The following is a 21,161-nucleotide window of genomic DNA, read 5'->3' as shown; positions in this document are numbered from 1 at the left end:
GAGGATTCTGTCTCGTATACCACCGGTGAATAGCTCGTCTTCATCCTCACATCTTCGTCCTCACATCTTCATCCTCGTCCTCGTCCTCGTCCTATCCATCACCACCATCCTCCTGCCTCACCTTGGTCGCATCCAACCTCCAAACACTCCCATCCAACGCCCCCCTCCTCGCCCACTCCGTCACCAACTCCAACGGCGTCTCATCACCATAAAACGGCAACGGCACCTCAAACACCTCCACCGTCATCTTCTCCTCCGGGTCAATCTCCCTCCACCGCTCCGTCCTCACCGCCCCCAAATCATACACCAAATCCATCAACACAACCTTGATCTCCCTGCCCAGCCTCGCGTCCTCCCTCGGCAGCTTGTGAAAGTACTCATCCTTGACATTCACGCTGTCCAGCCGCACCGGCCTCGCCAACACCACGTGCTCCAGCCTCGGCAGCGTCGCAATGTCCCACCACAACCAATGACTATCCATGGGAACGTCAAACAGCACCAGCCGCCTCAGCTCCGGCCACAGCCTCCACACGTCCGTGTGCCCGTCCGGCGGCACGCTCAGCGCCGGGTACTCCCCCACGCACGCAAACTCCTCCAGCCGGTGAAGCTGCTCGAACCCGTCCCGCAGCGTCCGCCGCACGCTCAGGTGGTCCTCCAAGGGATCCAGGCTGCCAAACGGCATCTCCACCACCAGCCGCCGCAGCGTCTCGCACACCTCGCAGAACAGCTCCCGCACCCACGCCGCCGTCGGCAGGTCGTCCAGCGACTGCCCAAACGGCGCAATGTACAGCGCCGTCATGTGCCGCAGCGACAGCACGGGGGGCAGGCCGGGAACCAGGCGCGGCATGCAGAGCAGCAGGTCCGCCAGCCGCCGTCCCGAGTCGACAAACACGCACCGCTGCCGCAGGAGCCGCGTGGCCTGCGCGTACGTTGCCCGCGATGTCCTCGCCAGCGCCAGCAGCGTCCTGGTCGAGATGTGCGAGGCTGGCAGCAGCTGCTGTGGGTTTGGCGGCAGCACGGCTTCGACAACGAGGAGCAGCAGCTCGGGCGGCAAGGATGGCGATCTCGACATGTCGCCTACCGATCCAGCGGAGTGAAGAAGCTCCATCAGCTCCAGAATGGCTGTCACATGTTTAGAAAGACAAGGCAATCTGTTGATGCTTTCAAAACCTCGTTTCGATTGGCGGTGGTTGGTTCAGGTGAGGTTGATGGTGGATTCTCTGGGCAAGTTTTGCCCTCAAAACCAACTTGATGTCAGCTGAATCAGTTTAGGCCCAAAGTACAGGGTACATCCTCACCACCACCAACTCCACCCTCATTGACGTCCTATGTTGTCAACTTATGATTAATGGAAACCAAACAATCAGACGACACATAAGGAACCACAATTTCAAAATCAACAGCATCCTTATCAATGACCCCCAAACTACCTAATACATCACGCCTCGACTATGTTGTCTACCTCACACGCTGTCTAGTACAATCTACAATTACCCAGGTGAACCCCCTCCATACCTAGTAGAATCCGAGTTGTCTTGTAAGTGAAATCTACGACAACTACGGCGTCCGACCTGAAATCCTTCCCAAACGCCCGCGAAAGAAGACGTACCAAACAAAGACAAGCCCCGTTAATGAACTAAATTAAAATCAATGCCCATGATTAAAAGAATTAATGCCGTAGGTGTCCAACCATCACCGCCGCGCTTTCCATCACACAACTCCATATTCCCCCCAGATATGCTCCAATACTCAACATCAACTTCACCTCTTCCTAGGCGTGCTTTCGTAGCTATAGTCCATGCTCCATAGCTGATCCCACAAACCGGAGCTCTTCATCGGGCTGAAAGCAACAGAGCTCTTACGCCGATTGCTCTTGTGAGGCTGTGGCTGTGGCTGTCACGAACCGATCAGTGACCTAGGGCCCAAGTAGAGAGTCAACGGCTCGTACCTCGGGGGCCTTTCCCGACTTGTCCTGCGCAGACGGCTCGCCGCCTCGCTGCCCACCATCGGTATTGGTAGTAGCACTGAGGACACTGCCCTGGACCGGGCTTGTGGCTGTCGGTGTGTCGGGAGGAGCGGCACGAAGAGAGTTGGTCTCGCTCGCCAGCGCGCTGCTCTTCAACAGGGCTGTTCCGCCACTGATGTGGAACGGGAGGGCTTTCTTAGACCCCGAGCTGCTTCGACGGCTCTCTAGGCTCTTGGAAAGAGTCTTGTTAATGCCCTCGATGCTCGCTATACTGTCCCGACTCCTCCCCTTCCCCTTGGCTGCGTGGGATTGAATATTAGCCGTGGCCTCGACGTTATTGGCGGCAACGGTTGATTTACTCATCCCCGGCGTTGTGGGTGCCCCTATCTTGTCCTCTTGGGCGTCTATGAGATACCATCGCAAGCCGTCTGATAGTTGGAAGGGGTTATCATTCTCTTCATCATTCGAGTCAGTCTCGTTGCTTGGCTGTAGGCTCTTGGAAAGATCCACGACACGCTCCTGGATTTTGGAGATTCGGGCAACAAGCCACTCTCGGTGACGAAGTCGGTGACCGTCTTGCTCACGGAGGAAATAGTGCGGAAATCCCACATTGAAGGCTGCCCAGGCTCCCGCCTGCTGATTTCGAGTTGGGAGGAAAAGTGCCAGGTCACCCTCCTTGAAGTTCCTAAACGCAATCTTGTTATGAGAGTCCTTTTGTAAGCTGTGCGCCCGGTCTCTGTATGATCTAGCTTCCCGTTGCCATTTTCGCGCCTTGTGCTCGGCCTCCTTGACTCTGTGATATATCGTATCGGAAAACAGGTCGGTATCAAATGCGCCCAGCTTCTCCATAAAGGCCTGGTATTTCTCATCCTCAACGGTAGGGTCTGCGTTGCTAACCCAGTAGAGGAGCTCTAAATCGGAACTATCAGTCATGGCACGACCACCTAGGCTAAGCGACCGGCGAAGGGAAGAGCCGGGGTCCGAAGAGTCGTTGGGATTTGCAGCAAGCTTGTCAGATCGAGACACCCTTGTGATCACCATCTGGCCCGCATCTCGACTGATGGAGTAGCCTACCCGCTCGAGAAGTCTGGTTAAACGGTCATTCTGGGAGTAGAGCCTCTGTGTTAGGTCCTTGGTTCGTCCGTCGCGCGCTTCGTATTGCGCGCTAAGCGCGGATAGCTTCGACTGGACATCTTCAAATCTCTGCTTGAAGAGCCGGGATTCTTCTTCAAGGCTGCCAACCTGGGACTGTCGCCAGGCAACCTCTTCTGAGAGCTCTGTAACCTTCTTCTCCTCTTTCTCGAGCTTCTTGCGGAGCATCTCAGATCCAGTCTCACCATCGGATAGCTGGCTTCGGAGCTGGTTCAATTCCTCCCTGCTCTCCGTCACTTCGCGTTCCAAGGCGGTTACCTTGGCCTTTTCCTCAGCAAGGTTCTCACGAGCGTGCATCGTAGACATCTCTTGTGACGAGAGGTTTTCCTTCATCTGAGTCAGTTCGGCTCGAAGCTCCTTGGCTGAGTTGGTCGCCTTGTCAAGCTCAGATCGTAAGAGCGAAGCGGTGCTTCCAGAATTCCGCACCTTCTCGACGATATCAGCGGCATTGGAGATAAGAGCTTCGGTCAAATCAGCCTCGTCAGTTGGCATGGCCTTGTCTGGCGACAGCTCAGCATACAGCTTCTTTAGCCACTCGAGTCGAGATTCCGCACTCTCCTCCACTGATTCGAGTTTCTTGGACGTAAGTCGAGCCTCTTCGCGTACAGAGCGAAGTCTTCGCTCGGAGGCATCGAGCTGATCCCGTTGCATCTGCGTCTCTTTGCGTAAGAATTCAACCTGGCCCTGGGACTTGAGCATATCATCCTTCCGTTCCTTGTTGGCTCGCTCAATCTCCGCCTCCAGGGCTTGGATTTTCTCGTCGAAATTGGCCTTTTCGTTCTCCCGAGATTCCCCAAAATGATCCATCTCTTCCTCCGTATCCTCCAGCCGGGCCTTGAGCGTCTTGATCTCATTCTCCAAGGAGATTCTCTCGTCCAGAAACTCGCGCTTCAGGGCTTCCATGTTTTCAAGGAGATCCTTTTTCGTCGAGTTGACTTCTTCGATCCTATCTCTCATGTCATCTCTCTCATTGACGCGATTGTCAAGGTCCTTCTGGAAGTCCGCCGAGCGCTTCTTTTCTTCGCGAAGCTCGTTCTCCAACTGCGCTATTCGCTGCGACAGTTGTTCCGTCCCATCCGGTAACGGTGGTCGGTCTTCAACGCGGGCTGATTTGATTGATGAGATGGAATTATGTCTCGAATGCCCGTTCTGCCCTTGTAACGGAAACAGGTTGCCAGGGCGCGAGGCTTGGCTCTGTCGGTGCAGAAGATCCTCAAGGCGGCGTACTCTGCTGTCGGCTGTCTTGAGCTTGTTTTCCAGCCTGAGCTTTTCATCTTGTAGAGAGCCAATGAGGTCGTCATCGCCGCGAATCAAGAGCCCACTTCTCCCCAGAGCTGCCTCGTGCACGCTGCCGTTCTTGAACGCCTTGAGTCTCTTGGATTGTTGTTTGGTGGGGGCAGAGAGCTCTTGGAGGAGCTTAGCAACATCATTGACTATCTCTTGGTCCGTATTTCGCTCCTGCAGTAGTTGAAGAAACTCTTCCAACTCGGGCTTCCCAATGGAGGGCCAGGGAATATCTTCACCCCGCAGGTTGACCTCAAGACCCATAACATTGGTATCGAGTCCTGGCCCATACATGCTGCCAACCATCTTTTGCCACTTCTTACGACGCTTCGATTCTTCGTCCTGGAATAAGGCCATTTCGTTGGCAAGCGTTGAAGAGTCAGCCTTGACTTTGTCGATCCACTCTCGCCTTCGGATGGCCTCGACCATGAAGGAGGCGTACATGTATGGCAGCTGCTGGATGAGTCGCAGGTAGTCGAATGTTGTCATGTCATCTTCGGATTGATTCAGGACGTTGATTTGGTTCCTAACACTGCTGTGCAGGGAGGTGATTTCCGTAATGTTCCGCATAAAGCTTACAGAATCCGCCGCAATGGCGTTTCGCGCTTGTGTCGCATACTGAGCCATTTCATCCATCTCCTTTGCTCGCTTTCGGAGGGTTGGGACAAGTCTTTCGGTGTGAATCGAGGCCGTCTTTGAAGCCTGGGCCAAGTCTCGCTGTGAGTTGCCATAGTTGAGGGCTGTACGGTAATCTGAGTCGATCTGTTTGGCCACCGCCTCAATATCCTCCATGAGCTGCGAAGAATCGGTACTGTGGCCCAACAGAGACCTATTCATCAAAGAATTAAACTCGCCAATGAGAGTTTCCAACCCTTGGTACATCTGGGTCGCAGCTCCATCCAGCTCGCTGGCCTTTTGGCTGAACCGCCGATGCGCCGTAGGAGCCAACTTGCCGGCCTTGTTGGCCGTTTCCAACTCGATTAGATCTTCCAGTGTAGGGTCGGCCTTGTTCACTTGGCCGCGGGTCATGAATTTAACCAAGCCTGAAGATATCGGTATGCTCCGGGCTAGATCAAGATAACGATCCCAGGATGAAACCAGCTGCTCGTGCTCCGACAGGGCCGGCGTAACCCATTTCTTCAGTTCGTTGTACTTTGGCTCAATCTGTTTGACGCTTATCTCGACATTGGTGACGGCAGCATCCAGGCACCTGATCATGACGTCTATCTCGTCGTATCGGGCCTGCGCAGCCGCATTCAATTGGTCGCAGTCCTCCATGATACGCGTCGCCCAATTGCGACGCTCCTTGCATAATTCCTGCCATGACGTGATTGCTTGGATATCGTCGATCGAATTCGGGGCGTTGGGGATGGACTGGCGCCGAGGCAGCGAGGCCTCGGAGATGAGCGATGACGCACTGCCAGCGGACGGCTGCGTGACACGGATATCGTAGACGTATATCTCCTTCTTTGGGGGGATCGTTAGCCTACCAAAGATGCAAAAGAGAGAGCCCATGGCTACCACATACCTCGGTGTGAAGGTTTGCCAACTTGACGCTGCGGCCCTGGGGGGTCAAGACAACGATATGCTGCAACGACACGGCGCTATTCCGAGCTACCCACGACTTCAAGTCGTCAAGACTATAGCAATCAGTCAGTTCACACGCTTGGCAAAGCAGACGAGAGCAGCAAATACCTGGAGAACTGCGTGGTATCGACCTCCAGCCGCTGGCCCGTATGGGCAATCAACACCTGTGTAGCCATCCCAAGACATCTCCCGTCAAGCACAAAGCGGCGCTGAGCCGAAGTTCATATGAAAGCGTTATCTAGGATAGGGATGATGGAATGCCGGAGCTGCAGTTCAAGTCGCGGTTCTCAGGAGCAGAGGGAAAAGACGTCCGAAGCGCGCCACCTCGAAGGTCGTTGGACGGCACAGGCTGCCAACCCAAAATGATGCCGAAGATGCTCTCTGCCTTATCAGCGACATTTAGATACTGGGTAGTGTGACAGGTGCCTTGTGACTTTTTGTAGCGGCTTTGGGGGGCGGCCCTGCATTACGCATGGATTTACAGGGAAAGCCAGCACATTAGATAAGCCGGGCCGCTGTGGCTGGTCCTGCGGAAAGTATGGCGCGCCACAAATGAATCTCAAGTCAGCAATACTACTCGAAAGCATCGAACAAGCCAGCCAGACACAGCGTTTGACCGACCCAGCGCCATTCACCGCCAAGATGAGTGAGGTCGATGAGGCCATGACCGGTGTAGACGGCGGTGAATCGCATCTGCCCCTCTCCGAAGATGAGACGAGAGTGCTGGAGTTGTACGACAAGCTGCAGGAGTTACGGCTTGAAATCGCCATCATCAACGCGCAGCAGGCCGGTAAGGTCACATTCACATGCCAGGCGCGCCGATGGAAAAAGTCACTTTGCTCACCCGGACATTTGCTGGATTTCTCAGGCGCAAAAGGTGACGAGGATCTCACGGCGGCACAGAACGCACTTCTCACGGCGAGAGCAAGATACAGACTACGAAACGACGCAATTGAAGCAGTAATGGTCGCGAACCCCATCCTCAAGGCAGTCCACAGCGGCACGCAGGCATCCCCCATAGAGCGGCACGTATCATCACAGCTGAGTCCACGGTTGTTTCCCCCCCTGCTAACCCAGTGCGCAGAGATCTCTTCCCATACGTGCAGGAAAGGGACGAGACGTCCATTTCGGTGGCCAAGCACGCAGAGAGCAGGACAAGGCTGCGCCGTGACCTGACCAGCGTCCAGGTGCAGAGTATACGCATGTGCCGCGAGAACGTGAAGCTTACGGAGCAGCTGTTTGAGCTTGCAGAGCAGGCCAAGCAAAAGAAGGCCATCCGGCTGGACAATCCCCAAGTTCAGCGAGAAATGGACAAGCTGATGAGGGAAGTCAAGTCGAGCAGGCAGCGGTGGAAGGTCATGAAGGGTGTAGCTAGTGGCATCATCGCCGGTAGTGGCGTTGATTGGGCGGCAGACGAAGATTTGCGCAATATCGTTCTAGATCCCGAAGATGAAGACTAAGAAAACGCAAAGCAAACAAGAGCTGCTTCATTTTACGTTTGTCTTATCCCGGAGGGTTTGGCCAACTTGGATCAATGCGTGTCAGACGAACACATGTAGTACCACTACAAGACAACTCGAATACGATCTCACAAGATGAAGAGACTGCTGCAAACCCGTACGATAAGTATCCAGCGCTTTTGGAGGCGCGACGTGCCAACATGCATCGAAACGCGCCTCTGGACGCGTGGGGCGAAATATTAAAGGAAGCAGGCGGGATGAGAGCCTCGGGCAATATATACGCATGACTAATCAGTCTCCTGGTCAAAACCGCGGTGCAAGATCAGAAGAGACACGACCAGCTGACAGTCCAGGCCAGGCCAGGGGCAAGAAAAAAAAAAGAAAACAAGCCTCGAGTATGGAGCATACCTACCCCGTTAGTACTCGTACATGATTGGAGCCAGAGACGAAATTGAGAGCCCTGGAGCGGGTTGAGCGGTACCTTGCGTGGGAGCTATGACCACCCACCTTGCTGAAGGGAGCCACGTGATGATGCCTGGCAGCTTGTCATTGGGCTCTTTTCGAGAAGGAAGAAAGGATGGAAAAGCTGAGACTCTCAATGTTACTGCGACTGCGACTGCGACTGCGCCCTTTGGCTGTTGATCGCGACAGATGCCGTCCCGTCCCCTTTAATACAAGGCACGCAGCGTGCCGTTGGTTGATTTGTTGATTTTCACGCGTAAAGGGTGATGTTGATGTTTGAGTGGAGCGCTGCAGTAGCATCACTACCTAATTACAGGGCATTGTTTTTTTTTTGCCCTTCCTCAGCAGAGGCGTGCGTGGGGAGTGCGAGAAGGGAGAAAAAGAAAAAAAAAGCAAAGCAAAGGGCTCCCCCATTTGGCTCGAATCCGCCAGGGTCGAGGCTTGTACCACACAGTATCTGGCTGGCCGGGGAGTTACTTTGCCATTTGAGAGAAAAACAAATAAAAACGGCTCCTTCTTGCGTAAACAGGCATCCGAGCTCCTCCTACCTTACTCCGTAGGTACTAAGGTACTAGAAAATTAGCAGTGTATCCGTATCCGCACGCCCAGTCCTGCTGGTACGAGAGTTACTTCGTACAGGCACCCAGAGAAAAATGGAGGTCTCACAGGCAAAGGGATTCGGAAACGGAATTCGAGTGTGTGTGTATTATCTAGGTTCTTCTCCTCCCGCACGAAGAATGGGTCTAGCTATATACTGGGGTACAAAGGGGGTACGTTCCTGCCCTCCATCATGTCCCCTTCCACTAAGACGCTGTCCCAGCGTCTAAGACCGCTTATGCCAGACCTAAGTGCTCACCCAAGTAGGACCTAGCCGGATCTTGTAAGAAACAAAGAAGCAAACTAACAACGGACTCTCCTCTCCTCCTTCCAGAGCCTCCCTAGTATGTGTAAAAGAAAAACAAATGAAACGAAGGACCAATCGCTCCACCTTCCAGAGCCTCCCCCAGTCATAAAATAAAAGGAGACCCTCAGTCCTCCCGCATCAAGCTTCCCCAAAGAAGAAGCGTTCATCTCTCGTTAGTTATAATATGTCGGTCTCTGCCTAGTTGTAGTATAGTCTTCCCAGCTCACAGCTTCCTTGCGCAACAGAAGGCGGGAGAGGGTCTTATGCAAAGAAAGAAAAGGCGTAAAAGCATCGCATCCGGCAACCAGTAAAAGTCCCAACGCACAACATCGTTTCGAAGAAAAGTCGTTCTGTAAGAATAAAGGGAGCTCCGGGATAAAGAAAGAAATGGACCCGGAAGACAGCAAAGGTCTCTGAAAAGAAAGCATATAAAAAGGGCAAACGCCATTCCCAGACTGGTCCCAAACTCCCAATCGGTCCCAAGGTACAACTCAACGCCCCGAAATAAAGTTAAAAGATAAGAAAGAGAGTAAGAGGAGCAAAAGGAAAAAGATCAACGCATCAGCAATTTTTTTTTTTCTTTTCTTTTGGAAGGTCTCCCGTCAAACTCCAGTTGTCCAGCTTCAGAGGCGAGAATTATGCGGACCCAAGTATCTCGTCAGGTCGCTCTCCATCTCCGGACCGTCCAGTGCATTTTCTCTCTCCACTCCCATGGAGTCAGTGGCAGTCCATACATCATCACGCCGCAGTGTCGACGAGCGATATCCAGGGGGAGTTTGAACAATCGCTGGCGGTCCCAGGAAGGAACGTAGCCGTTGTTCGCTCTCAGGAGCTGTCGGCCTAGGCGCGAAGAAATTAAGGGGGGGTCGCTGGGCCAATCTTGCGGTTCCGAAGATGTCTGCGGAGGTTCGCCCAGAGGCCCACAGACCTCTGCCACTTGGTTCCGCAGGGCGGCGCGGGGGGGGTAGAGTATCGAACCTCACTTGTTTCTTCTGCTGCAGGTTGGGGGCGGACTGTCCTCCCTGGGAGAGGCTCGAGCGTGGTCGTCTCGGGGGGGGTGCCTCTGGGTGAGGTCCCATCGGTGGCAACCGCTTCGCAGTTCCCGACTCGGTGTTGGGGGGGGTCGCCGGTCTGTCGCTGGCATCATCTTCGCCCGTCAGATCCACGAAGCTCGCAGCTCGGGCGACGAGTGGTCCCTGGGCATCATGATCTTGCTTTTCATCTTGTTTCTCCTTCTTAACCACCTTTTCCGCGGCCTCAGTGGTTTGGGTCTCAGATTGCTCATGCAAAAAGTTGAGTCCCAAGTCATGGGATGGCTCCGTCGGTGGTGCTGGCTGGTTAGAGGTCTCCAGGTTGGTCTCTCTGTCCGGGAGGGTACTCTCTGGGGACTTGGTCCCGCTTTCATCGGTTACACTCGATTCTGGGAGAGCAGAGGTGTCATCCAAGACTCTCAGCTCAAGGCGGGGTATCTGCAGGGCGTTCCCTCCCAATGGGTTCGGCATCTTTAGTTGACTCAAGGTTCCTTCCAACAACGGACGCAGGCGCCCGGGTGTCAACTTCTCTCTCAGACGGGACCACATGGACCGGATATCCTTCGCTCGTCTCGCCGGGGTGGAAAGAAACTGTTGGTCCGCGTCTCGCAGTCGGTGCCACTCGTCCATCAATTCTTGGCATGCGTTCGCCCACTGTCGGTCTATGTCTCGCAGCGTCGAGAGGGGGTCCTCCGCGGCACTGTCGGTCTCGAGCCCAATCAGATTATACATAGCACCCATGATCTCATCCATGTTGTGCGTAGCCAGGTTGGCAGCCAATGTCTCATTGTTCCTTTCGCCCAGGAACCGGACCTTCAGCCAGCTACCATCTTCTTTGCTCAGGCTTGCTTCCAGGGTGGCCGCGAGGCTCCCTCGGGTGGGTACCACGCCGTTCTCAAGATTCGCGGCCAGCTCGTCGTAGACTTTCTTCCAAGTTGCATGTTTTCTCTGGGGCGCGCGGCTGATGATCTCCATGACGGTCCCTCCCAGGGGGGTAGGGTCGTCCTCGCTTTCTTCTTGGACCACACGTGGGAATGTTGCCTTTGTCACACGGACCTTAAGTTGGTCTTCTCCCCCTTTCCCATGGATGAGGGTGAGGGTGGGCTGTCTCAGCAGTTCCTCTGTCATGGTCAGTCCCCCGATGAGAATGGGCATCCCTCTTCGATCCAAGGTGAGACTCATGTTGTCGGGGATGGCAACACCTTGGTCATGCAGGAGCTTCAGGCTAGCCCACATTTGCCTCAAGTAGGTGGCCTGAGATGGGACGCTCAACTGGTCTAGCAAACTCCAGGACGGGTCCACTGAATCGGGAGCGGGACCTCGAGCGCTGGGATCTTCCACCATCTCAGCGATTCCTGCGTGGTCCATTCTCCAGACTGGTCCTGCGTGGACCCATGGAGCTGTAATCAGGAGGGTCTCGTTTTCGTCTGCCGGACGATTCATGGCCAGGGTGTTTCGCAGGCTGTCCAGGTCCCAGTTAGTCCCTGCCAAGGGACGATGGGACCCGATGTGCGAGTTTATGGCCAGTCTTGTCGGAACGCACAAGGTGACCATTTTGGTGATGTCCGGGGGGGTAGAATGGGCGGAATAACAGGGTAGACCCTTCAAGTATACAGACGTCAATCCGGACAGTATGATCTCTCCCTCGGATGGGAACACGTAGGGCTCCATATTGATCATTCGCGGCATCTTGCTATCAGGGATCATGTGGGGAAGTAGGGACAGTCTGGTCTGAGGGTTTATGTTGGGGACCTTTGAAGTTACGTCCAGCATCAGGCGTTCCAACAGCTCGACGTCGGCTGTAACACCTTGGGTTGAAAGTTCCGGTCTCTCTTGATCTGCACGGAAAATATGGTCGACATATCGAAAAAAATGGATGTACTCAGAAAATCCCATCTCCTCGTGCCACCGTAGGTAGTGTGGCCAAGCCAAGATGCAGCGGACCAGATACTCGTACGGGACTGTCCACGAGGCGGACTTCTGCTTGGCTCCCTTCCTGATCCCCTCCACAGATTCTTCCTCTCCCCGCTTCGCGGTGTGCATGAGACCATACCACACAAACAGGGCATGGAGGGAATCATCTTCCGTTATATTGTCGTTAGGGAAGTGGCTGAGTATTCGTCTCAGTTCCTTTAGGATGCCTTGGGGTATATTTAGGGTTTTGAGCAGGGGAACTTGGAGGCAGAACCCTGAGAGTCCCTTCCCTCCTCGTCGCAGCATGGATGCGTCACAGATGACATCTCGCCACGGGGGGTTATCGGGTCCCAGTTCTCTGTCCCGGAACACTGGCTCGTCCAAATGGGCTGCGGCGTATTCGAATTGCTCGTCTGTCAGAGGTCGCCATTTCATGATGGGTATCACATGAGACCCTCGGTACAGTGCCTTCAGAGTGTTGACGGACTGTTGTCGTATTTCTTCCAAGGTGAAGTGCCCACCTCGAAACAGTTCAGCGAAGGTACCGTTGCCATTGACGAACATCTTCAGGGGAATTAAGTTGCCACGGACCAAGAGGGAGTGATGCAAGATGGTTTGTCGGCCCGTCACGCTTCCCAAAGGCTCCATTTTGAACTCGTTGCCGTCAAAAGAGGCACTGGCGACGTGGGTAAGAGTGGTGGGATGGTCTCTTCGCGCAGGCTTCAGGAAGACGGCTCCGTGCCCGTACATGGACCAGCCCACGTATGCTCCCGCAACCATCGGGTTAGGTCTGATCTCTGGGCGAGGTCCCTCGCGCTCATCTTCTCTCTTGGCATCCCACTCGGCCTGCCTCTGCCTGTCAAAGCCATCGTCCCATTCCTCTTCGGGGCGCATACCCCACTTGTGATCCAGTCCCAGTTGGAAGGAGAGGTTTCCCTTCTTTTTCCGATCGGGGGCGTTCTCTCCGAAACGAGTTCGATCATAAAGGTCCCTTCCCCGCGGGAGAACCTCGATTAAGCTCCAAAGTTCCTCGTTCAGAGTGATGGGATGGCCGTTGAACTCTACAATCACCAAGTCCCGACCGAGCATTGGTCCCACAGTACATTGCGGTGTGTCGGTTGGACTCGTTTTGATCCATATTGTCAGGTCGGGTTGCGTCTGGATAGTCACCCCTCTGTACCTCAGGGTGGGAGCATCTGGTGAGGTGCCCGCGGTGTAGGTGTCCCGCTCGGGGTCGTGGACGTTGCTCATGGCGGCAACAGGCTTAGGGAGCCTTGCCCAGGGCTTTCTTGGGGTTTCTTCGGTGGCTTGTCGTTGGTCGTTCTCTCAGAAGTGTAGACTCTCAGCGTCCCTCAAAAGGTTCTCAAAAGTGATGCCTCAAGGGCTCTTGATGTATGTATGGGTAGGGGTCCAAGGGAAAAGAAGAAGGTAGTAGGAGGAAGAGGGTGTGGTGGCGGATAGAGGTGGTGAGAAGGTGAAAGGAAGAGGGAGGAGGAGTGGCGGGCGGCGATTCCCTCACAATGCAGAAAACTTTTTCAGGGAGTCCATTCCAGGCGAATTCTCGTCATCGTTTCTCAGTGGTGAGTATCAGGCCGTCGGCGTCCAGGTCTCCACTGCGCCGTCACCGCCAAACTTCTGGAGGTTCCAACCCATCTGCTCCGGGTCCCGAAAGTCGGCCGTGGTGCCAGCTGCACGGGCGGCCCCACCCACGATGCACGGGCCTCCGTCCCTCCGTCCTCACAATCGGCTCGTCCTCGACGAGGGTCTTCGCAGAGCCCGGGTGGGCAGAAATTCCACCACTTCTTTGTCGGCTAGGTACCCTGTCCGTTGCACGAACCTTTTCAGCGCGTCCTCATGGATGTCAAGCGGCAGTCCACGATGTAATGGGGATCCGTCCAGGTTCACGACCAAGTATGACGCTCGGCCAGTCCTTCGGGCGATCTTGAAGGGTCCTCTCCAACGAGGTTGCAGCTTTGGTGGCTTCCCTTCTTGAACTATCATCACCCATTCGCCCTCCTGCAAGGAAGTTCCTTTGCGCTGGTCGTGTCGGTCTCTTCTGATTTGCGATTGGGCTAATGAGCGGCCGTTCATCTCGTCCACGATTTCCTCGCGCTCTGCCACGTGCTGGAGGACCAATCGAGCATGGTCTTCTCCAAGGGGCCACAATCGTGTCCCGTCCTGTAATGAGGTTCGGAGAGACTGGGTATCCCGACCAGGGAACTCGGCACCCAATTCCGTCTGGGGTCTCACCCCATAAAGTAACTCATGCGGCGAGTATCCCAGTGAGGGTATGATTCGGCAATTCAGGTTCCTTGCTGTAGTTCCCAGACTGAGGTCCCAGTCGGTCGGTTGGCTAACAGTCTTGTTTAAGGTGACCTGAAAGATACGGTTTGTGACTTCAATCATACCTACGCTCCGGTGGGACTTCGACGGGGCGGGGATCCGCAAGATGTGCCTCTGCATCAGGAAGTCCCCAAATTCTGCGGACACGAAGGTCGGACCGGGGTCTGAGTAAAATGCCATGGGAGTCACAGACATCCCATCCAGCCAAACTCCCAATTTAGTACATGCTTCCGTCGCCTGAGTCCCGCGGCAAGGGAAGACCCAACAGAACCGGGTAAAGTAGTCCACCACCACGAGTACATGTCGGATTCCGGATCCAGCTGCGGGAAAGGGTCCCACGTAATCAATCCCCAGTACCAAGAAGGGTCTGTCCACAAAAACCGGTTGGTCTGGTGCTTTAGGGCGGTTTGGGGCGTGTTGAGCACAGGCGTAGCACCCAGCTATGTACTCAACCACGTCTCCTGCAACTCGTGGCCACCAGACTTCTCTCAGCAGGTTCCTTTTCGTGATATCCGGGCCAAAATGCCCTGCTCTATCATGTGCTGCCTCCAGAGCCGGCCGGACCTCTTCTTCCCTCAGACACCGTACCCACTCTCCAGAACGCTCCCGGTACCAGAGTGTTCCTTGGTTCCACCAGAACCTCCTCGTCTTGTCTTTCATGCGATTTCTCTCGTGCCGGTCCCATTCCGACGCATGGTGCCCCAACAATGTCTTCACAATGTCCCCGTACCAAGGGTCGTTCATCCATTCAGCTAAGGTCCCTTCCGAGCCTCCGTCTAATATGGCCATTGCCAGTTGTATCAGGGAGTGTTCTTTGTCAATGGGAGTGGTTGAGGCGTGGTGCGCGTCATCCAAGGATGCAATTGCAGCACCGAAACCCTCACCATCTCTCCATCTCCATGTTGCTCTTGTTGGTCCCTCAAACTGTGAGGCGCACGTTGCCCACATCGCGGTTACAGGGTTTTCAGGGGTCTCCCGCTCGGTCTTCAGACGCAGCATCTCCTCGTACCCCCCGACACCATCTTTCCATCTCCACTCTCCCTCCTGTGTGAGGGCTCCCAGCTGGTCTGCTCCCTCTGGCGGCTCACATCCGTCCCCAGCAAAGATGGTCCTTGACAACGCATCAGCCACCTTATTTCGTGGTCCCTCAATATAGCGGATGTCAAGGTTCAGCAATCTCAGTTCGGAGACCCATCTTGCGTAGATGCCTTCATGACTAGAGGACTCCAGGAACCACGTAAGGGGTTTGTGGTCCGTGTACACAGTGGATCGTTGTTGCGCCTTAAAGAAGTGGTTGTGTCTTCTGCAAAATTCAACAATGGCGTACAGTTCCCTCTTGTAAGTTCCATAGTTTCTTTGGGTCCTCGTGAATAGGAAAGAGTCGTACAAGACCGGGTATTGGATCCCATCCCTCGGCTGTATGATAGCGCACCCTCCCCCATATCCACTGGCGTCAGAGTACATGTGGCAGGGGAGGTCCCATTGGAAGCCACTCATCTCCATGGCGTTGCAGGCCTGGTCTCTCAGCAGAGCAAACGAGAGGGCTTCGGCCTCTCCCCACCTCCATTCGACGTCCCCGGTAAGCCGGTTGAGGGGTCTTGCGATCTCCGAGCAGTTCTTGATCCACCTTCGGCACGGTCCCAAGGTGCCCAGGAATTGCCTCACTTGAGTAACGTCAGTTGGAGTTGGGAACTCTCTCAGCTTAGCAGATCTTTCTGGCTTTATGGTCATAATGCCTCCCACCCGGTGGACCCAGCCTACAGCCAGCATCTCTGTCATTCCAATGGCCACCTTCTTGAAACTCAACTTCAGCAGGGACCACAAAAGCCTTGGGAGGAGGTGATTTTTAACAAAGTGCCACAGTGCTTCCATGCTTTCGAATTTCCCGAATATGTCGTCCATGTAACTTTCCAAAGGCGTGATACCCCCTTCCGCCATAGGTGCCAACAGTGAGGGTTCCGCCTTAGGCCCTGGGATGGGTCCAAGGGCTACTCGCATAGCCTCGGTCATAGAGAACGCTGCCGACTGCGTTCCCTGTGGCATTCTGGTGGCTTGTAGTTGAGGGAATCCCGGTACGCTGAAGGCTAGCAGGTGCCTCAGCTTGGTGTCCACAGGGATGGACCAGTATGCGTGTTTTAGGTCGAACTTGCAATAGGCCTTCACCCTGGGGTCCGATAGTTTGTCATGTAGGTCCGCCAACAATGGGATGGCAATCCCAGGTAGGTCCTCCGTCACGTGGGAGTAGTTCGTGGTAAACCGTTGTTCAGCCCAAGGGTCTGTCAGATCTTTCTGTACCATGACCGGTTCCGCACTCCATGCCGACAGTTCCCCATTGGCAGCTACTGTCGATTCGAACATCCCCGCAGCCAGACCCTCGTTCACAAGCCGGTTCATCCAGTAGGCTTGAGGCTCTGTCCACCTCCTCCGGGGCGAACGGTTCCATGGCTTGGTCCCCTCCTTCAGCCTGGGCTTGTGCACGAAGAGATCCGTTGGTGGGATATCGGCCACCGTAGTACCTTCCAGGTCTCTGTACGTATAAAACGTCCTCATCACGTCTTCTCGCATATCATCAGCAACTAGGGGTCCCAGCTGGATTCCGCTCCCCTCGAACCAAGTCTTCACCACTTCCAGAGGAGTGGCCAGGTCGGTCTCCCGCCGCCATATTCTCCTCTTGGTGGGGAAGGGCACGTCATTCCCATCGGCCCAGGGTCCCGGCCAGTTTTCAGCATTGATTTGGGGTTCGGCCCCGCGGGGTGGGAGCTTCGATGACTTGCTCAAACAGCTGAAGCCCAGTTCCCAGTCATCCCAGTCGGGTTCCCCGTTGTCTTCGCGACCTTGTTGGTTGGCCATCACCTCATCAGCTGCGTAGTTCATACTCAGGGAAAACATGGTCCCATATGCTCTCATTACATTAGGATTTGCCGTTAGGCGTGGCGCGTGTGACACCAACCACACACCAGGTACCGACAGCCACTGTGAAAAAGGTATGCTTTCAAAATCCAGTTGGTCCGTCCCAAGATCGAGCAGTTTACTGACGTGCTGGGGTCGAATTGGTAAAGCTAGTTTCCCGCGCTCTCTGGGGTCTCATCTTCATCTTGACTCTCACCATCCGAGTCATCTTCTCCTGAGTCTGAGAGGGAGGAGTCCGTCTCTTCTTCTTCGCCGGAGTCACTGTCGGTAACCTCTTCCACCTCTGGTTCGTCAATTTGGTCCATCCCTTTGTATGCTTGCAGCAGCTCAGGAGAGTCTGGGGCCAGTAGAATTTTCTGCCTCGCCATGAGTGTCATGACTGGTCCCTGCAGGCTCTTCCGGGTCTCTCCTCGGGCTAGGTCCCCAATCTCCAGAGTGTTTGCCCCAATGTCAAATGTGGCGCGCACATCGAACAGCCACGGGAGCCCCAGGAGCAGAGCTACCTCTTCCCTGTGTGGGACCTTCTGCGGGTTGACTATGGCCCATACTTCTCGGGTTATGTCCATACAAGTGATTCTCATGACCACAAAATGCGTTACCGGTGTTCGGTGGCCATCTGCGTTGGTCATGATGAGACCTTTGAACCCCACAAGCCCGAGGTCCCTCACTGGTATAGCCCTTTCTTGCACAAATTGCTGGGAGATGAAACTGGACTCCGAACCTTGGTCTGCCTGCACCAGGTCCCTCGGGATGACGAAAGACCGTTGGGTCTTCGTCGCAGTGTCCTTTATGGTCATCACGACCGGCAGTCTAAAGGATTTGGGGTTGAACTTTCGGTTCCCGATGAGCGAGGTGTTGTGGGAGTCCCTTCCCATCGTTGCTGCCCGCACAGAGACGACGGCTGGTTGCTTCCCCTTGCTCTTCCGGGAAGCGGATCGTCTTGACGAGAGCTGGCGAAATTGCTTGGCGCCCTCAGGGCTAATTTGCCAGAAGTCCACCAGTGAGAGGGGGACCATCACCTTCCGAGCCATGTCTAACCAGTCAACTTGTCCCAGTCCCTCCCGAGCGTTGATTTCCACCAGGCCTCCAGCCCTCTTTCTGACTTTGCGGACCTTCTGCGCCGGGGGCGTCTGGGAGGTTCTGAATGGGTTTACGGCTTCGAATGGGTTCCCGGTTGTCTCAGCGGTCTCACCTCCTTCAGCAGCTCTAGAAGATTCCCCCTCTTCCTCCACTGCCTCTACTCGGACTGGGATCCCTCCGGCCGCCTTCCTCTTCTTTGCCGATGGCTCAAGTCCTGCGGCAAGGATCATGACGTCCACCATCTGTTCCGTGGCTCCCCGCCACTTCTCCCCTTCCCCAAGGAGTCTCTCCACCTTCTTTAACAGCTTTCGGGAGGCTCTCCCCTTCCCCGAGGCTTTTCCCTCACCAGACTTCGCGGTTGAGAGCTTTGCAGACACATATCGGTCCCATTCCCCGTCATCATCATCCAGTTCCGAAAAAGGAAGGGAGGACTCTTCGAGCTCTTGCACTGACTCAGCCGACTGAAGAGTTACCAGGCGGGCACCAACATCTGACACGGGGGTCTCCAGGCCGGGCGAAGAAGAGGAGGTAGATGAGCTTTCGCTGATGGAAGTCTTCCGGTTCCCTTGCATGCGGGTCTCCTCCTCCTCATGCATAAATTGTTGATAGTATAATTGTGCGGACTTCATGTCTACAGTGCCCCCGGGAGGCGCATCTCCCTGTCGGTCCTGGGGTTGGAATACCATCGATTTCAGGTAGGCACTCTCCCAGCTCTGGAGGTGCTTGTCTGGAGGCGTACGGCAGTTGGAGGAATAGTGACCTGGGGTCCCACACTTGAAGCAGACTGATACTCCCGTTTGCATAGGGATGGATCCATTCACGTATCCATTTGCTGACGTCTTTCGGTCAGGGAGACGGGGAAGATTGGGATTGGGCTGGTTCCATCCGCCGGGCCTGCCAGATCCTCCGCCGGATCGGTTTCCCGCATTTCGAGGGAGGGTGGTTCCCCTGCGGTTATCTACGTTAGGAGCGGAATTGCCATTCCAATTGGTCCGCTGGTTTGGGTTATGAGCCTGGGTTTGAGACGAAGGCCGTCCCACCGCTTGGTTGGGGGTCTCTTCAAAGTGCACCTGTCGGCGAATCTCCGTCTGAGGCGGAGGAGCGGCTGGGATGTAGGTTCCCTCGTTCCAGTAGGCTCCGGCGCCGGGTCCTGGGTGCGAGCTTTGCTGCTCCCATGGGCGGACAGGCTGTCCTTGGTGTGAGTACTCCCCATAACGAGGGTATGGTCCCCTCTCCAGGGCATAGGGTTGATTCCATCCCGTTGAGCCTCCGTCCAGCCGATGTGGTTCCAAGGATGATCCCTCGCGGTTGCCCATACGAGAGCTCCGGGCCTGGACTGCTGTCCCATTGGCTCCCATCCCACTGATGTAGGTATCCGGGTCCATCCCAGTGACTCGGGCCAAGGCGCGTTCCAGATTGGCAGTCCGTTCCCGTTCCATGCGGTTCTTTTCCCGCTCCTGTCTTCGTTCAATGGCCCGTTGGGCCCTGTACACGGTCTCCATAGCATCTCTCAGGCTCCCAGCGGAGGTTGCAGCGTGGCTCATCACCTCATCGTAAAGATCCTGGTCGTGCAGACCCTCAATGGTTTCGTAGATGATGCGTTGGAGAAGACTCTCCTCTGACAGCGTCAATTGGTCGGGTGTGTTGGCACTGCGGTCTCTCGACCCTGAGTTATGGAGTAAGTTCAAGGCTCGGTCAAAGTATGCACGTAGGGTCTCGTCTGGCTTCTGGGCCAACTTCTGCGTCACAAAGGATTCCACGGGGTGAGTGACGGTGGGATACTGCTTCAGCAGGGCTGCCTTGTAAGTGTCCAAATCGGAGTGGTCAGCACGGCCAGAGTCCGCCCGGTCCACGATGTTCCTCAGCGGGAGACTGCTGTCCACGAAGGCGGCTGGGGGTCCGTCCAATCTTTGGTTAATGCCACGCACTATGGCGCTCGGGAGGTTCCCGCCAGGCCTCTGCCGAATAACGTCTTCCATGCTTCCAAGCCAGCGATGGATAGCGGTCTCGCCTTTGAAGGGTCCTAGGGGGGCTAGGCTGCTCTGGTACGCCAGGGCTCCCAACATTGCCTGCATAGTGTCCATGGGGCGATCTTGGGGCTGGGGGCTCCGGACCGATGGGTCTCTCGACCGACGAATAGGATCCGAGGTTGGGGCGGGAGTAGGGTTTTGAGGGTGGTGAGTAGGGTTTTGATGGTACATTCCCTCGGTGTGGTGAGTCTCACGGACGTTGGCATATGGAGAATCTCCCTCCTGTAGGTCTGGGTGGTATGGGTCGCCCATGGTGGTTCCGCCGGTTTGTGATGGGGAACGACTCGTCAGGTGTAAGTCCTGAAGTCCCTGGACGGTCTCAAGGTAGCGGGTTGAATTCCTCGAGGCGACTGTGGAGGGTCTCTCTGGGTGCTCACTCAAAGGCTCTTCGTCCTCACTGGAGTTCGAAATGACAGAGGAGGATCCCTTTGGGCTGGGGGCTACTCGAGGTTCCTCTTGGATGGTTTCTTCCTGCACGGGTATAGGTTCCACGGTTCTCAGATGCTGGCTAGCAAGCCCACTGTGCTTTATCTCCCTTTCAGGGTCAGGGGGCAGGGTGCTCTCTTGAGTCTCCTCGGATTGGACCGTCATGCACAACTCTTCCTGGTGATGATGATTCCCAACCTTTTCCAAGGAGGGAAAATCGGGGGGGAGAGAGGGGGTGGGTCTTGCGTCAGAGATTACCACTTTGGGCAAGTGTTGGGTGGGGGGGTTTCCCGATTGGGCGTCAGTCCCTTCTTCTTCCAGCGGGAGCAGGTGGTCTCTGGCGGTTGTAATGATCCCTCGCAACTCACCAATGAGTTTGTGTACTTCCTCCTCAGGCATCAATGACGTGTCAAGCGAGAGGGAAGGAGCCTCTGCAGTGAGGGGTAGTGGGAGAAGAGGGAGCGTTGAGGGTAGGATAGTGAGAGTATGGGGGAACGAGTATGAGAGGGGTATGAGAGAAATAGTGTAGGAGAGAGGTGAAATGAGACTGCGACTCAGCGATGAACGTGTATACAGACGGTCTGGTTCGACAGTCTTCTTCAGGGTCCGGCA

General features: G+C 55.3%; 5 protein-coding genes across 5 annotated transcripts; 1 reads left to right on the top strand and 4 right to left on the bottom strand.

Annotated features, from left to right (window-relative positions):
• Nucleotides 1-91: 91 nt before the first annotated feature.
• V8C40DRAFT_266648 (uncharacterized protein) lies at nt 92-1,072 on the bottom strand (the record flags this gene model as incomplete). The annotated part of the gene is made up of 1 exon (XM_083219772.1): nt 92-1,072. The coding sequence occupies one exon, from the start codon at nt 1,070-1,072 to the stop codon at nt 92-94; it is 981 nt and encodes a 326-aa protein (XP_083072783.1).
• A 790-nt stretch (nt 1,073-1,862) lies between these two features.
• On the bottom strand, nt 1,863-6,271 carry V8C40DRAFT_30940 (autophagy-related protein 11 domain-containing protein). Its single transcript, XM_083222819.1, has 3 exons — nt 6,098-6,271; nt 5,931-6,042; nt 1,863-5,869 (listed from the first exon to the last, which is right to left on the bottom strand). The coding sequence occupies exons 1-3, from the start codon at nt 6,163-6,165 to the stop codon at nt 1,916-1,918; spliced, it is 4,134 nt and encodes a 1,377-aa protein (XP_083072782.1). The 5' UTR covers nt 6,166-6,271; the 3' UTR covers nt 1,863-1,915.
• Nucleotides 6,261-7,720, top strand: V8C40DRAFT_247317 (centromere protein H (CENP-H)-domain-containing protein). The gene is made up of 3 exons (XM_083216296.1): nt 6,261-6,779; nt 6,858-7,014; nt 7,074-7,720. Exons 1-3 carry the CDS (start codon nt 6,542-6,544, stop codon nt 7,447-7,449), a joined length of 771 nt encoding a protein of 256 aa, XP_083072781.1. The 5' UTR covers nt 6,261-6,541; the 3' UTR covers nt 7,450-7,720.
• Nucleotides 7,721-9,340: 1,620 nt separating this feature from the next.
• Nucleotides 9,341-13,254, bottom strand: V8C40DRAFT_30922 (uncharacterized protein). Its single transcript, XM_083222818.1, has one exon. The coding sequence runs from the start codon at nt 13,009-13,011 to the stop codon at nt 9,439-9,441; it is 3,573 nt and encodes a 1,190-aa protein (XP_083072780.1). The 5' UTR covers nt 13,012-13,254; the 3' UTR covers nt 9,341-9,438.
• Nucleotides 13,255-17,162: 3,908 nt separating this feature from the next.
• V8C40DRAFT_279861 (uncharacterized protein) lies at nt 17,163-20,739 on the bottom strand (the record flags this gene model as incomplete). The annotated part of the gene is made up of 1 exon (XM_083221300.1): nt 17,163-20,739. Exon 1 carries the CDS (start codon nt 20,712-20,714, stop codon nt 17,163-17,165), a length of 3,552 nt encoding a protein of 1,183 aa, XP_083072779.1. The 5' UTR covers nt 20,715-20,739.
• Between the last annotated feature and the right edge of the window lie 422 nt (nt 20,740-21,161).

The sequence above is a fragment of the Trichoderma camerunense genome (assembly GCF_050948025.1).
Source record: "Trichoderma camerunense strain CBS 138272 chromosome Unknown V8C40scaffold_10, whole genome shotgun sequence".
In the NCBI taxonomy this organism is placed as follows: domain Eukaryota; kingdom Fungi; phylum Ascomycota; class Sordariomycetes; order Hypocreales; family Hypocreaceae; genus Trichoderma; species Trichoderma camerunense.
The sequence above is the reverse complement of the archived record's forward strand: the minus strand, read 5'-3'. Positions and strand labels throughout refer to the sequence as shown.

Coding starts and splice junctions, on each gene's coding strand:
- V8C40DRAFT_30922 (XM_083222818.1), bottom strand. CDS start 13,011: ATGAGCAACGTCCACGACCCCGAGCGGGACACCTACACCGCGGGCACC.
- V8C40DRAFT_30940 (XM_083222819.1), bottom strand. CDS start 6,165: ATGGCTACACAGGTGTTGATTGCCCATACGGGCCAGCGGCTGGAGGTC. Junction 6,043..6,097: donor GATACCACGCAGTTCTCCAG/GTATTTGCTGCT, acceptor TGATTGCTATAG/TCTTGACGACTTGAAGTCGT. Junction 5,870..5,930: donor TGGCAAACCTTCACACCGAG/GTATGTGGTAGC, acceptor ATCCCCCCAAAG/AAGGAGATATACGTCTACGA.
- V8C40DRAFT_247317 (XM_083216296.1), top strand. CDS start 6,542: ATGAATCTCAAGTCAGCAATACTACTCGAAAGCATCGAACAAGCCAGC. Junction 6,780..6,857: donor CATCAACGCGCAGCAGGCCG/GTAAGGTCACAT, acceptor TGGATTTCTCAG/GCGCAAAAGGTGACGAGGAT. Junction 7,015..7,073: donor CAGGCATCCCCCATAGAGCG/GCACGTATCATC, acceptor CCCAGTGCGCAG/AGATCTCTTCCCATACGTGC.